General features: G+C 55.2%; 1 protein-coding gene across 5 annotated transcripts in view; it reads left to right on the top strand.

Annotated features, from left to right (window-relative positions):
* The window catches only part of USP20 (ubiquitin specific peptidase 20), a 41931-nt gene that overhangs the window by 23266 nt on the left and 4002 nt on the right, over positions 1–14663 (top strand). For 3 of the 5 annotated variants that reach the window (XM_027616598.2, XM_027616600.2, XM_027616601.2), the window contains exons 10-21: positions 455–533; positions 2993–3440; positions 3720–3884; positions 4196–4311; positions 4588–4760; positions 5385–5479; positions 11325–11358; positions 11559–11604; positions 12496–12676; positions 12754–12880; positions 13435–13604; positions 13693–13774. In XM_027616598.2, coding sequence (XP_027472399.1) covers positions 455–533; positions 2993–3440; positions 3720–3884; positions 4196–4311; positions 4588–4760; positions 5385–5479; positions 11325–11358; positions 11559–11604; positions 12496–12676; positions 12754–12880; positions 13435–13604; positions 13693–13774 — 1716 coding nt within the window. The remainder of the gene's footprint in view (positions 1–454; positions 534–2992; positions 3441–3719; positions 3885–4195; positions 4312–4587; positions 4761–5384; positions 5480–11324; positions 11359–11558; positions 11605–12495; positions 12677–12753; positions 12881–13434; positions 13605–13692; positions 13775–14663) is intronic. The other 2 variants (XM_027616602.2, XM_027616599.2) reach the window with 2 other exon arrangements.

Genomic DNA, 14663 nt, shown 5'->3' with positions numbered 1-14663 from the left:
TCTGTGTGTGTCTGTTTTCATAGAGAAATCTGGAAATCTTAATGGTAGTTATCTCTGGGTGGTGGTGCTATTAGCCGTGATGTTTCTTTGCCGGGCTTTTTTTTTCTGAAATTTTAGATTTTTCAATAATGAACGTGTCATACTTTTGAAATGAGAAAAAACCACAATAAGTATTTCAGAAAGAAAACAGTTTTCAAGCAGACTTGTCCTAGACTAGCGGGAAATGATGCTGAGCCAGTCAAGAGTTCTTTGCCTGGTTGAGCCATGACTTGACGTTCTCCTTCTCGACTGTGGGGATGTGCGAGCCCGCAGGTCAAGTCAGCACTTCCCAGAGTTGCAGCAGACACCTCACTGAGTCTGATGAAGCTGCCCTGGGCCGCCTGCCTAGCAGCCCTCGAGGGATCGTGTAGCTCTGAGCGGGCCACCTGTGCTAACGGGTTTCATCTTCCTACAGCCCAAGCTACGTGGTTCCCACCAGCCTGTCTCACGGGATCAAGTTGGTCAACCCGATGTTCCGAGGCTATGCCCAGCAGGTAGGCTGTCCAAGCTGTGCAGGGGCCACACCATTACCAGGCCTGGCTCTGAAGCTCAGACCAGCGTGGAAAATAGCAGTGCAGCTCAGGGTTATGGGGCGGGTCCCCTTACTGCCTGAGCCCTTCGTGTGTGTGAGGACATGGTAGCTTCCTGGAGCCTGCTGGTGTTCTCCGCACTGGACAGTGTGGAGGCTGAGTCCCAGCCGAGCAAGTCACTTGCCCCGGCCGCACTGCTGGAGATTTGACCTCGGGCAGTCTGACCGCAGAGTCTTTGCGCCTCAGCGCTGTGTGCTTTCTCATTCCCCCAATCACAGGCAGAATTTCACTTTTATTAAAGGAAATGTTTGATTACTAGTTTTGGTAAATATAGGGAACCCTTTGGAAATCAATGATACTTTCTATTGCATAAACTCATGGGGCCAAAACGAAGCAGAATGCAGCCACATGTATGCCCTAGTCCCAGGCTGAGCTGATCATTCACGTGGTCCAGTTCCCTGCCTCAGACTGCCACATGGCCTGGGGTTTCACTGCTGGGCTTGCGGGAGGAGCTGGGCCTGTCTAGGCGGCCATTCCTGCGGCCTGAACATGGGGGCCAGGAATAGGGCAGCTGTCAGGCGAGAGATGCCTTCCGCCCTCTCCCTCGGTCCCCAGCACCCTGCCTGCCGTCCCTTCCCAGGGGGAGGGTTGCTGGGTATTCCTCTGCTCACACCCTCAGTTGGATGAACATCAGGCTCCTGACCGAGAAGTCCAGCGCTGCCCGAACACCACCCTTTCTGGGAAGTGATAATGCCCTCCATGATCACGGTTCACCAGCTACCGTTTATTAAGTTGTCACTACCCGCCCCACAAGGACAGCCCTGTTTATCCTCACAGAACTCTCCTGAGGTGGGTCCTGTCGTCACCCCCATGTTATAGGTAAGGAGCTGAGGCTCAGAGAGGTTCTACAGCTCGCGCAGGTCACACAGCAGAGAGTGGCAGGGCGGGGCTCAGGCTGAGCTGAACCATTCCCTAGGCTCTCTGTGAGGACCCCATGGAGCAGGGCTGCTGCCTAACACCCAGCTGGACTCCAGAAGCATCCCTGTCTCTGGTTCTTAGACGTAACACAGGGAACATTTCTGAGTCTGAAACATAGGCACGGCTGTGGGCCTCTGTTAATGGCTGGAGATTTTAGCAACAAACACCATACCTCTGTTGAAAGGAAAAACCAGAGAGAAAAGTAGATGGTGTATTGGGGCCCGTTTCTTAAAAGAACCTTCCAGGCCCCTGACACAGGACCCACGAATCCTCTCTGCTCCCTCCTGCAGGATAAGCTAGTGGTTGATTTCTCTGATCTTGAAGTTCAACACTTTGCTTGAGGAAATCCACCCAGAGCCCTCCCTTCCCTCTCCCAGAACTGAGAGGATGACGCTCTTCTCCCCACGCCGGTGACAGAGGGCTGGGAAGGCTGGGCTGGGCCTGGCCACTCCGTGACCCAACGCCGTGTTGGTCGGGCGTGGGGCCAGGGGCACTGTGACGGGCAGGATGGTGAACCTGGTGGCCCAGCATGGCGCCCGGTATCCCCAGTTGTTGGAGACCAGCCGCTGCCACCGTGTTCTGGTCTTCTGAAGTGCCTGGGGGTGCGGCACTTGGCTGGGCCCCGTGGGCAGGTGTTGGAAGCCTTGCTTCCCAGGCTTTTTGCTCGGTTTGGTGACCTAGTCAGAGGTCAGAATAAAAGTGCCACTGCTGTGATTCAGGGCCCAACCAGCCTGAAGCGGCGGCTTAGACAAGTCATGCCCACGTCTCTTGGAGGGTGCCATCCTGCCTCCGGAGCCTGTCCCCGTACCACAGGCCACCGTGGCAAGGGAAGGGGTGGGCCCCGGGGGCTGGCAGGAGGACGGGGAGAGCAGAGAGGCCCAGAGGAAGGCTGGAGGATGCAGGCAGCCTGGCCTGGCGGCTCGCATCACCCCGGCCTGGCGGCTGGCATCACCCCTACAAAGCCAGCTGAGCCCTCATGTGCACATGTGTCTTATGGGTCCCCTTCCTGCTTCCACAGGCTCCCTGCCCACCCCCAGGGTCCCCTCCTGTAGGCAGCAAGGTGACTTTGGAGGCCACACGCGACCCCTCCACTCTCCCACACTGAGCTGGAAGCAGGGCTACGGGTGCTTGGGAGCAGGACCCGGGGCATGACACGGACGCGGCAGGGATCGGGGATCGCGGCTCTGCTGCCTCACAGCCGCGTGACCCGGGGGGGGGGGGGGGGGGTGGCTCAGCCCCTCCGGCCACAGTGTCTGCGGTAGAGTAGGGTTCAGGACAGAACTGCCGTGGAGGCCACTGTTGGGCCGCTCAGCGCGTCTGCCCGGGGCGCCGCGAGCACCTGCGAGCTGGATCCGCTGGTGTCCTCTCAGCAGCAGAAGCAGCGGGGTGCCCATGGTGGGTTCCTCTACCCTGGAAAGCCCTCTTGACACAGCCCCCGCTTCCAGGACACCCAGGAGTTCCTGCGCTGCCTGATGGACCAGCTCCACGAGGAGCTCAAGGAGCCCGTGGTGGCAGCCGCGGCGGCGCTGGCAGAGGCACGGGACTCGGACTCCAGCGACACGGACGAGAAGCGGGAGGGTGACCCGAGCCCGTCAGAGGACGAGTTCCTGTCCTGTGACTCGAGCAGTGACCGGGGTGAGGGCGACGGGCAGGGCCGTGGCGGGGGAGGCTCGCAGGCCGAGGCGGAGCTGCTGATCCCCGACGAGGCGGGCCGCGCCATCTCCGAGAAGGAGCGCATGAAGGACCGCAAGTTCTCCTGGGGCCAGCAGCGCACCAGCTCCGAGCAGGTGGACGAGGACGCCGATGTGGACACGGCCATGGCCACCCTTGACGACCAGCCCGCGGAGGCTCAGCCACCATCGCCGGGGTCCTCCAGCCCCTGCCGGACCCCAGGTGCCAGACAGCCGCTCGGAGTCGCCCCCGCCCGCTCGGTCCGGCACCTCCTGCGTGCCTGTAGCGTGGGCAGACCTGCTCAGAGCCCGGGTGCAGCTCAGCCTGCCCGGCGGCCCCGCGCCCCCACTGGACACTGGAGGACATGTGTCCTGCGGGTTGGGTGGGGGCCGGGGTGGGCTCCTGCCTCGGGAGCTGGGAGGTGCTGACTGGTCCTCTTCCTGACGGGGCCCCAGAGCCGACGTGGCTCTCTCGCCCCCCCGCCCCCCCGCCCCGGCCCAGCCGCGGTCCCCTCTCTGCCCCCAGAGCCAGACAACGAGGCCCACATGCGCAGCGCCTCCCGCCCCTGCAGCCCTGTGCACCACCATGAGGGCCACGCCAAGCTGGCCGGCAGCCCGCCCCGGGCGAGCCCCGTGAGGATGGGGCCATCGTACGTGTTCAAGAAAGGTTGGCGGGATTGGGCAGGGGTGGGGGGGGTCGGCGGGGCATCCGAACGCGCAGCCAGGGCTGGGTGTGCAGGCCGTGCCGCAGATGCCTTTCCGAGCAGCAACACCTCCAAACCCTCCTCTGATGTCACTGGGGTGCGAGTGGGGGCGCCCCGTCTTACAGTGACCCAGGCCCTGGGAGGGGACCTGCGTACCCCACCACGTGACGCACACAGACCCCCGAGTCCTGGCCAAGCAAGCCCCAGCGCCGCCCCTTGCAGCAGACAGGCCCGGGGTGGGGGGTGCTGGGCCTAGTCCCGTGCGTGCCCCCAGCCCAGGTGCCGAGTGCCGGCAGTCGCAGACGGAGGGAGCAGCGGCACCGCAGCGTCATCTCCGACATCTTCGATGGCTCTGTCCTCAGCCTCGTGCAGTGTCTCACCTGTGACCGGGTGAGCCCTGCAAGTGGGGAGCCACGGGCCAGCCTTCAGTGGCCCTGGTGATCCTCCCTCGGGGGTGGGGGGGAGTGGCTTCTCTACCTGATGGCCCCTGCCCTTCTGGAGGGGGAGGGCCCTGGCTGTCTGGTCCCCCGGGGTCCCAGGTCCAGTGAGCAGACCCTCTGTCCTCCACCTGCCGTCTGGTGGCTGGGGTCCAGGCTGCGGACTGCTTGGTCTGGGCAGGGCAGAACCCTGGAAGATGGAAACCCAGGCTGACCGTCAACCCCCCAGGTGTCCACCACAGTGGAGACGTTCCAGGACCTGTCACTGCCCATTCCTGGCAAGGAGGACCTGGCCAAGCTGCACTCGGCCATCTACCAGAACGTGCCGGCCAAGCCGGGTGCCTGCGGGGGCAGCTATGCCACCCAGGGCTGGCTCGCCTTCATCATGGAGTATATCCGGAGGTACGCCCGGCCTTCCCACCTGCCTGTCTGCCGGGGACATGAGACTGCCCTAGCCCCGGCAGGCAGCAGACCACAAACAGCAAAGTTGAGGCGTTGGCAGGGCCGAGGGCAGGGTTTGGAAGGGCGCCCACAGCTGGATGTGCAGATGTTGCCTGGGCGGGGTGCGGGCTTCCTCAGCCATACCGGGATGGCCTGGGTTAGGTGGGCCCGTGGGTCTGAAAGCAGGTAACGACAGGGGGGTCACCAGGCGGCAGCTAGAAAGGAGGGTGGCGGCTGGAACGCGGGCCTGGCCCTGTGGGGAGAGCAGTGGGCAGCTTTCTGGAGCCCTCACTGTGTGCCACGAGGTCCGCTTTCCACCTACCCGATGTCAGGAGCCCGTGAGCCCAGAGGATGGGCCAGTGGGACCGCGGTCCCTTCACAGATGGGAAGGCAAGGCTCCGGGAGAGGTGATGTCACTCTCCCAGGGACACCGGGGCTGCTCCCTGGGTGGTCCCAGGTATTTGGCTGCAGACCTCTGCCCATCCCACGCACCTGGCCAAGCCGCCTCCCTGGGCCCAAAGTGACCAAGTCTTAGTCTTGCCCGGGCCCTGGCACCACCCTACCAGCCCTGTTCTGTCTCCCTAGGTTTGTGGTATCCTGTACCCCCAGCTGGTTTTGGGGGCCGGTCGTCACCCTGGAAGACTGCCTTGCTGCTTTCTTTGCTGCTGATGAGCTGAAAGGTGAGCGGAGTGGACTTGGCTGGGGAGGGGTTTGCTGGGTGAGCATGCAGCTGGTTTCTGGAACTCACTGTCACTATCACCCCCACCCTCCCCACTGTCAGCCTAGGCCTCCTTGTCTCCCAGCCCCACTGCCTGGAGCGCCGTTAGGGCTTCCCCTGGTTTTCTTCTGCTTACCGGTTTGGTGGACAGAAACGATACTGTGCTTTCATTTTGCATTTCCTCGGTTACTGATGGTTTTGGGCAGTTTTCATTAGTGTTTTGACTGTGTTTTATTTCCTATCTTGAAATTTCCCATTCCTGTCCTTTTCCCATTTTCCTGTTGAGTGCTGGGCATCTACCCTTTGGGAAAGCTCTTTTAAAAAATAAAATTAATTGTGGTAAAACATACATAACCTAAAATTTACCATCTTAACCTTTTGAGGTGTACAGTCCAGTAGTATTGTGACTATGTTCACATTGTCGTGCAGTCACTCTCCAGAACTTTTTCATCCTGCAAAATGGAAACTCTCTACCCCCGAGACAACAACTCTCTATTCTCCCCTCCCCCAGCTGCTGGCGCCCACCCTTCTACTTCCTGTCTCTGTGAACTTGACAACTCTAGGGACCTCATCTAAGTCAGCTCGTATGGTGTTTGTCTTTTTGTGACCGGCCTATTTCACTCAACGTGATGTCCTCTGGGTTCATCCGTGTTGTAGCAGGTGTCAGGATCCCCCCCCTTTTTTTTTAAAGATTTTATTGATTTATTTGAAAGAAAGAGTGAACGAGCAAGAGAGAGAGTGCACAAGTGGGGGGAGGAGCAGAGGGAGAGGGAGAAGCCGACTCCTCTCTGAGCAGGGAGCCTGATGCGTGGCTCGATCCTGGGACTCTGGGGTCATGACCTGAGTTGAAGGCAGATGCTTAACCGACTGAGCCACCTGAGCGCCCAGAATCTCCTTTTTTAAAGCTGCATCGTATTCCATTGATAGACCACGTGTTATTTATCCGTTCATCTCTCAGTGGACACGTGGGTTGTGTCTGCCTTTTGGCTGTTGTGAATAATGCTACGACGAACATGGGTGTGCACCTGTCTCTTCTAGACTGATTTCATCTCCTTTGGATATATACCCAGAAGTGGGATTGCTGGATCATACGGTAGTCCTATTTTTAATTTTTTTTAAAGATTTTATTGATTTATTTGACAGAGAAAGAGACAACGAGAGAGGGAACACAAGCAGGGGGAGCTGGAGAGGGAGAAGCAGGCTCCCCACTGAGCAGGGAGCCCGACGTGGGGCTCGATTCCCAGGACCCTGGGATCATGACCTGAGCCGAAGGCAGACGCTTAATGACTGAGCCACCCAGGCGCCCCCTATTTTTAGTTTTTTGAGGAACCTCTACACTGTGTTCCAGGATGGCTCTGCCAATTTCCATTCCCACCAGTGATGCACAAGTTCCCCCTTTTCTGCATCCTTGCCAACACCTGTTATCTCCTTTTTTAAAATCTCTTTTTGAGTAGCTGTTCTAAAACAGGTGTGGGGTAATATCTCATCGTTTCGATTTGCATTTCCCTGATGATGAGTGATGTTGAGCATCTTTTCATGTACCTGTTGGCCATCTGTTTATCTTTGGAAAAATGTCTCTTTGGTCCTCTGCCACTTTTTGAATGGATTATTGTTTTTTTGCTATTGATTTGAATGAATTCCTTACATATTCTGGATATTAATCCTTTATCTGATATAGGTGTCTAAATATTTTGTCCCATTCTGTGGGTTGCTGCTTTATTTTGCAAATTGTTTCTCTTGTTGTGTAGAACTTTTTAGTTTGATGTAGTCCTGCTTGTTTATTTTTACTCTTGTTGCTTGTGCTTTTGGTGTCCTATCCAAAACATTGCCAAGACCAATGTCAAAGAGCATTTTCCATATGTTTTCTTCTAGAGTTGTATGGTTTCAGGTCTTCTATTTAAGCCTTTAATCCGTTTCACTTCAGGGTATTTTTGTGAGTGGTATGAGACAGGGGTCCAATTTCATTCCTTTGCATGTGAATATCCAGTGTTCTTAACACCATCTACTGAAATGACTCTTTTTCCCCCCATTGAATATTCTTGGCTCCCTTGTCAAATATTAGTTGCCCATATATTCATGGGTTTATTTCTGGGCTCTCAATTCTGTTCCTTGGTCTCTGTGTCTGTTGTCATGCCAGGAGCATACGGTCCTGATGACTGTTGTTTTGTGGTATAGTTTGAAGTGAGGAAATGTGATGCCTCCATCTCTGTTCTTGCTCGAGATTGTTTGGCCATTTAGGATCTTTTGTAGTTTCATATGAATTTTAGGATTGTTTTCTATTTCTGTGGACAATGTCACTGGACTTTTGATGGGGATTGCGTTGAATCTATAGATGGCTTTGGCTGGCATGGACATGTTGACAATAGTTATTGTTCTGATCTATTAATGCAGGATATCTTCTCACTTACTTGGTCATTGTGTAGAAACAGCTCCGTCTTTGTCCCGTCACTCTTACAACACTCCTGATACCAGGTGCATGGTGGTTTTCCCATACCATGCAGTTATGTGACACCAGCTGGGTACTGAGAATTCAACTCAGTTGTGATACTGTCACCTGGGGACAGCATCAGATCCCACAGGTTAAGGACTCAGTCCTATAAGACTTCCCTCCCCAAGAGCCAGTCTCAAGTCCTGCTTGTCATCTGTGCTTCAGACTGACCGGCTATAGATCGAAGGTTCCAAACCCTCCTCCACGGGTTTGATAAATTTGCTAGAGCCATTACTTACTAGGTGACTGGTTTATTGTAAAAGGCTGTAACTCAGGAACAGCCAGATGGAAGAGATGCACAGGGCAAGGTATGTGGGAAGGGGCGTAGAGCTTCCAGTCTCTGAGCTCCCTACTTTCCCTCGGTCTCCATGCGTTCACCAACTCCAAAGGTCTCCAAACCCCGTGCCATTGGGATTTTTATGGAGGCTCCCTCGCGTACACATGATCAGTTATAAACTCCTCTCTGTAGAACACAAGTGTGGCTGAAAATTCCAAACTTCTAATCATGGCTTGGTCTTTCTGGTGACCAGCCCTGATTCCGGAACCATCCCACAGTCATCTTGTTATTTATTTATTTTTTAAGATTTTATTTATTTATTTATTTTTTGTTTTGGAGGGGGAGAGAGAGTGAGTGAACCTGTGAGCAGGGGGAGGGGCAGAGGGAGAGGAAGAGAATCTCAAGCAGACTCCATGCTGAGCATGGAGCCCGATGCAGGCTCAATCTCATGACCCTGAGATCATGACCTGAGCCAAAACCAAGAATAAAACACTTAACCAATGGAGCCATCCAGGTGCCCCCAGAATCACCTCGTTAGAACAAAAGTCAGTGTCATCACTTAGGAAATTCCAAGGGACTTAGGAATCTTGTGTCAGAAAGCAGGGTCAGAGAGCAAATATCAGGACAAATGATGCTCCCAGTGCTCGTACCACTTAGGAAAGTACAAGGACTTTGGAAGCTCTGAGCCAGGAACCTTGGGCTGTATTTTCTGTGATGTCACAGCCCTCTTTGTCAATGTCTCTCATCAATGTCGTATGGTTTCCAGCATACAGATCTTTCACCTCCTTGGCTAAATTTATTCCTATGTGTGTTTTATCATCTTTGACACAATTGTAGATGGGATTGTTTTTTTTTATTTCTCATTCAGATATTTCATTGTCAGTGTATAGAAATGCCACCGACTTTTGTATGTTGATTTTGTGCCCTGCAACTTGACGGAATTCATGGATTTGTCCTAACAGGTTTTTGATGGAGTCTTTAGGTTTCCTAAGTATAAGATTATGTCACCTGCAGACAGTCTTACCTCCTCTTTTCCTATTCGGATGTCTTTTATTTCTTTTTCTTGCCTAATTGCTCTGGCTAGCACTTCCAGTACTGGGTTGAGGAGGCATGGTGAGAGGCAGCACCCTTGTTTCATGCCTGATTTTAGGGGAAAAACTTCTAGCTTGTCACTGTTGAGGATGAGGTTAGCTGTGGACTTGTCTTACATGGTCTCTGTTGTGTTAAGGTATGTTCCCTCTACACCCAGTTGTTGAGAGCTCTTATCGTGAAAGGGTGTTGAAATTTGTCAAGTGCTTTTTCTGTCTCTGTTGAGAGGATCATATGATTTTTATCCTTTATTCTATGAATGTAGAATATCATGTGCATCGATCTGTGTATGATAAACCATACTTGCCTCCCACGGTTAAATTCCATTTAATCATGGTGTGTGGTCCTTTTAATATGATGCAGAATTCGGTTTGCTAGAATATTGTTGAGAATTTTTCCATTTATATTCATCAGGGATATTGGCCCATGGTTTTCTTTTTTTATCATGTGCTTATCTCCCTTTGGTATCGGGGTGCCCTCCTCAGTTTTTTGGAAGAGTTTGAGAAAGATTAGTGTTAGTCCTTTTTTAACTGTTTGATAGAATTCACCAGCAAAGCCATCTGGTCCTGGACTTTTGTTTATTGGGAGGTTTCTTGTTTGTTTGTTTGTTTTTATTACTGCTTCAATCTCCTTACTCATTATTGGTCTATTCAGATTTTTTCTTTGTGCATGATTCAGTCTTGGTAGGTTGTATGTTTCTAGGAGTGTATCCATTTCTTCTAGGTTATCCGGTTTGTTGGTATACAATTAATTGGCTGTAGTGCCTCTTACGATCCTTTGTATTTCTGTGGTGTCAGTTATAAGAGTCCCCTTCCATTTACAGTTATTTGAGTCCTCCCTCTCTCTCTCTTTCTCTCTCTCTCATTTTGCTAACCTGGCTAAAGGGTTTTTCAATTTTATCTTTTCTGAAAACCAACTCTTAGTTTCACCGACTTTTTTTCTGTTCATTTTCTCATCTCTGTTTCACTTATTTCTGCTCTAATCTCTATTCTTTCCTTCCTTCTGCCAAGTTTGGGCTCAATTTATTTTTCCTTTTCTAATCCACTGAGGTGTAGTCAGGTTGTTCATTTGAGAGCTTTCTTTTTTCTTAACGTAGGCGTTTATTGCTATGAAATTCCCTCTTAGAACTGCTTTTGCTGCATCCCGTATGTGCTGGTACATTGTGTTTTCATTTTCGTTTATCTCGAGATACTTCCTGAGTTCCCTTTTGATTTTTTCTTTGACTTGTCCGTTGTTGAGGCATGTGTTGTTTGTGAATTTTTTAGTTCTCCTCCTGTTCATGGTTTCTAGTTTTATACCACTGTGGTTGGAAATATACTCGATATGATATTCGTCTTCCCAAATTCATTAAGGCTTGCTTTGTGGCCCAGCTCCTGGAGCTGTCCTGGAGAATGTTCCGTGGGCACTTGAGAAATGTGTATTCCAGTGCTGTTGGGTGAATGTTCTGTATATGTCTGTTAGGCCCATTTGGTCTGTAGTCATTCAGGTCTGGTTCCCTTATTCATTTTCTGTCTGGATGATCTGCCCAGTGTTGAAAGTGGGATATTAAAGTCCCAACTATTATTGTATTGCTGACTATTTCTCCCTTCAGTTGTGTTAATGTTCACTTGAAATATCTAGGTGCTGTGGCGTTGGATGCATATATTTGCAATGGTTCCCTCCTCTTGTTGAATTACCGCTTTATCAGTACATAGTGACCGTCTTGGTCTCTTGAGACAGATTTTGACCGAAAGTCTATTTTATGTGATGTCAGTACAGCCTCTTCTCTTCTGTTGCTTTCCATCTGCAGGGAATGTCTTCTTCCATCCCTCTCTCTCTCAGCCCGTGTGCCCTTAAAGCTGAAGTGAGTCTCTTGCAGGCGGCATATCGGGTTGTGTCTCGTAAGCATAAATCGTTATGTCCACCTCGGCTCCCACTTCCTGTCCTCACCGTTGTCTGCATTTCCTGCCCTAGGTGACAACATGTACAGCTGTGAAAGGTGTAAAAAGTAAGTGTGTGTGTTCTGGGCTTTCTCCCCAATGGTCCGTTCCCACGCCTCGGTCTGTCTGTGTCCCACGTACTTCCCCGGTTCCTCCAGAGAGTTTGATCCTGACCTCACAGAGGTGACCGTGTGGGGAGGGTGCTTGCTGGGCCCCTCTGCCCGCACACCGGGATGCTCACCGCTTCTCCCCCGTTCTTCCCCGCCAGGCTGCGGAACGGGGTGAAGTACTGTAAGGTCTTGCGACTGCCCGAGGTGAGTGGAGCAGCCTCCCGCGGTCTCTGCCTGCCGCTGATGTGTGGTGGAGCCGGTCACCCTTTGCCTCCGGGAGCCTGAGCTGAAGAGGCCTGGGGCAGGGGGGCGTCTCCTGCTTCGGCTGAGAGACCTGCTGGGAGGGGAGGCTCTGGCAGGTGGAGGGGCTCATCTCTCACTTTGTGACTTGGGACCCTCCCTCAGCTCCCCCTACACTCTGCAGGTGTGGGGTGGAGGGTGCCACCTGGAGGAAGACAGGTGTCTGGGGAGGGACGTGGCCACCAGGCTGTCTGCGCTGGGGAAGGCCTTTCTGAGGGAAGTGGGTCTGAGTGAGCCCTGAGCACAGGGGCTGGCTTCAGCCTGGTGGAGGGAGGGCGGGAAGGAGCAGGTAGGCAGGGCTCCGTGGCAGGAATGGGCTTGGCCAAACCCAGGAAGGGTCGCGTGGCCAGAGCGCAGAGGAGCGTGGCCCGAGATGCGGGTGCTTGGGGTGGTGCCGAGCAGGTTTGGGAAGCCCACGTGGAAAAGCTGTGGAAAAGTCGGTGCCACAGAACTGGTAGTCAGAGTTCTGACGGTCAGCTTCCTGCCCGGCCCAGAGCCGCCCTCGGGCACAGCCTGCGGGGGCGCCTCTGCCCCGGGCCGTGCAGCGAGCTAGCTCGGCTCCCGCGCACAACTCTTCCGAGTGGCCAGGCGGTCAGTGGGCGGGATCCCTCAGCTGGGCTGGGCCTCCGGAAGGCTCTCGCTGCTTCGTTTCCTGTGCTCACCTGGAGGGCGAGACCTGAGTGGGCCGGTGGGTGTCCCAGCGCCCGGCCTTGAGCCCCCGCTTTGTTTTCGGGAGTCACAGGGCTCCAGCCAGCCCTGTCTGGAATGACCGCTGCCTCCTCCCTCGCCCCCCAGATCCTGTGCATCCACCTGAAGCGCTTTCGGCACGAGGTCATGTACTCGTTCAAAATCAGCAGCCACGTCTCCTTCCCCCTCGAGGGACTTGACCTGCGTCCATTCCTTGCCAAGGAGTGCACGTCCCAGATCACCACCTACGACCTGCTCTCGGTCATCTGCCACCACGGCACGGCAGGCAGTGAGTCAGCTGCCCCTGCCTCACCCCTGTCCCCATCCCCTGGGGCATCCGTGACCAGCCTGCCTCTCCCGCCGCAGGTGGCCACTACATCGCCTACTGCCAAAACGTGATCAACGGGCAGTGGTACGAGTTCGACGACCAGTATGTCACCGAGGTCCACGAGACGGTGGTGCAGAACGCCGAGGCCTACGTGCTCTTCTACCGGTGGGGCCCCGGGCGGGCCGTCTCGGCAGGGAGGGGTCTGGGTCAAGGACAGTTGGGTGACCTGTGGGCTGGGATGGCCAGCCCCTACACCCTGGGGCTTTACTCTGGGTGCCTGTGTGGGGGGTGGAGCCTGGAAGGTTCTAGGCCCCGGGCAGTAAGGGTTCCGGCTTGTAAGAAAGAGCCTTCTGGCTGTGGGGAAAGCAGGGAACCCAAGAAGTTGAGTTTGGGTCTTCCTGTAGTGCTCCTGTGGGAGTGATCGTGGCCCTCACTCTGGCAGGGGTGGCGAGGCCGCTGAGATGCTGCCCGATTGCTGAGGGGCTCCGCTACCCACCTCTGCCCCACCCCTGCCCCACCCCTGCCCCACCCCTGCTCCACCCCTGCTCCATCCCTGCTCCATCCTTGCTCCTTCCCTGCTGTACCCCTGCCCCACGCCTGCTTCATCCCTGCTCCATCCTTGCTCCATCCCTGCTCTACCCCTGCCCCACCCCTGCCCTAACCCTGCTCCATCCCTGCTCTACCCCTGCTTACCCCTGCTCTGCCCACCCCTGCTGCAGGAAGAGCAGTGAGGAGGCTGTGCGGGAACGGCAGCAAGTGGTATCCCTGGCTGCCATGCGGGAGCCCAGCCTGCTGCGGTTCTACGTGTCTCGAGAATGGCTCAACAAGTTCAACACGTTCGCCGAGCCGGGGCCCATCACCAACCATACCTTCCTCTGCTCCCACGGAGGTGAGGGCGCCTCCTCTGTGGTCGGGGTTGGGGGGAGGAGGCGGGCGGCCGAGCCCCCAGCACTCCATCCCTGTGCCTCCCTCCACAGGCATCCCACCCCACAAATACCACTACATCGACGACCTGGTGGTGATCCTGCCCCAGAACGTGTGGGAACACCTGTACAACAGGTAAGGTGCCGTGCCTGCTCCTGTCTGGGCCGCCGTCCGTGGGGCCGGGATGGGCCCTGGGGGACAGAGGAGTCTAGAAGTAGCTGCCAGCTTCCCTGCACGTGACTGCAGTGGAGAAAACACTTGTGGGGCACCCGTTGGACCCTGACAGTTGGGAGGGACAGAGACTGGCTCCAGCAAAGGCCAGCAGGTCCCTCTCACAGATAGTCCCCGGCGTCCTGGCTCGGGCTGGCCCAGCTCCGATGGCCTGGGGTTTGTGTGGCCTGAGGCTCTCCAGGTTCAAGTCCCTCAGGACCAGAAACGTGGCTCTCATGTCGAGGACCTGCCTAGGCCCGGGTCGCTCTGCAGATGGGCAGGCAGGATGTGCCCCCCTAAGAGAATGGTCAGACAGGCCAGGGAGGCCTCTCCTCGGACAGGCTTTGCCCCATCCGCTGGCGGGTCGGGGGCAGACTCGGCCTGGTGGTAGGTGGGTGGGTCAGAGCCCCATAGAGAGATGTGTCCCCATATCCCGTGGGAATTCACCCTCCTACCTGCAGAGGGACAAGCTTCTGCCTCCCTTTGACACTGTCCTCAGGATCTGGCCGGGTGGGCTGTTGGCCACAGCAGCTCCTGCCCAGTAGCCAAGAGAGGAAGTGAAAATGTTAATCTGCCCTTTAGCCTTTAAACATAGCTTTGTGACATGCCTGGGCCAGGTGCCAGGCCGGGTACTGTGGGCCCCCTGCCAGTCGAGTGAGGGAGACAGGAAAGTCAACAGGCCTGAGCACCGGGCAACCAGGGTGACATCAGGGAGGCTCCCCAGAGGAGGAGGAGAAACCCGTCAAGTGGAGGGCAGTCACGGTTCCCCGGCACGTTCTGCCGCCTCCCCTCCCAGACCTCTCCCCTCAGCGTG

This window comes from Zalophus californianus, chromosome 13, assembly GCF_009762305.2.
Source record: "Zalophus californianus isolate mZalCal1 chromosome 13, mZalCal1.pri.v2, whole genome shotgun sequence".
Taxonomy (NCBI): Eukaryota; Metazoa; Chordata; class Mammalia; order Carnivora; family Otariidae; genus Zalophus; species Zalophus californianus.
The sequence above is the reverse complement of the archived record's forward strand: the minus strand, read 5'-3'. Positions and strand labels throughout refer to the sequence as shown.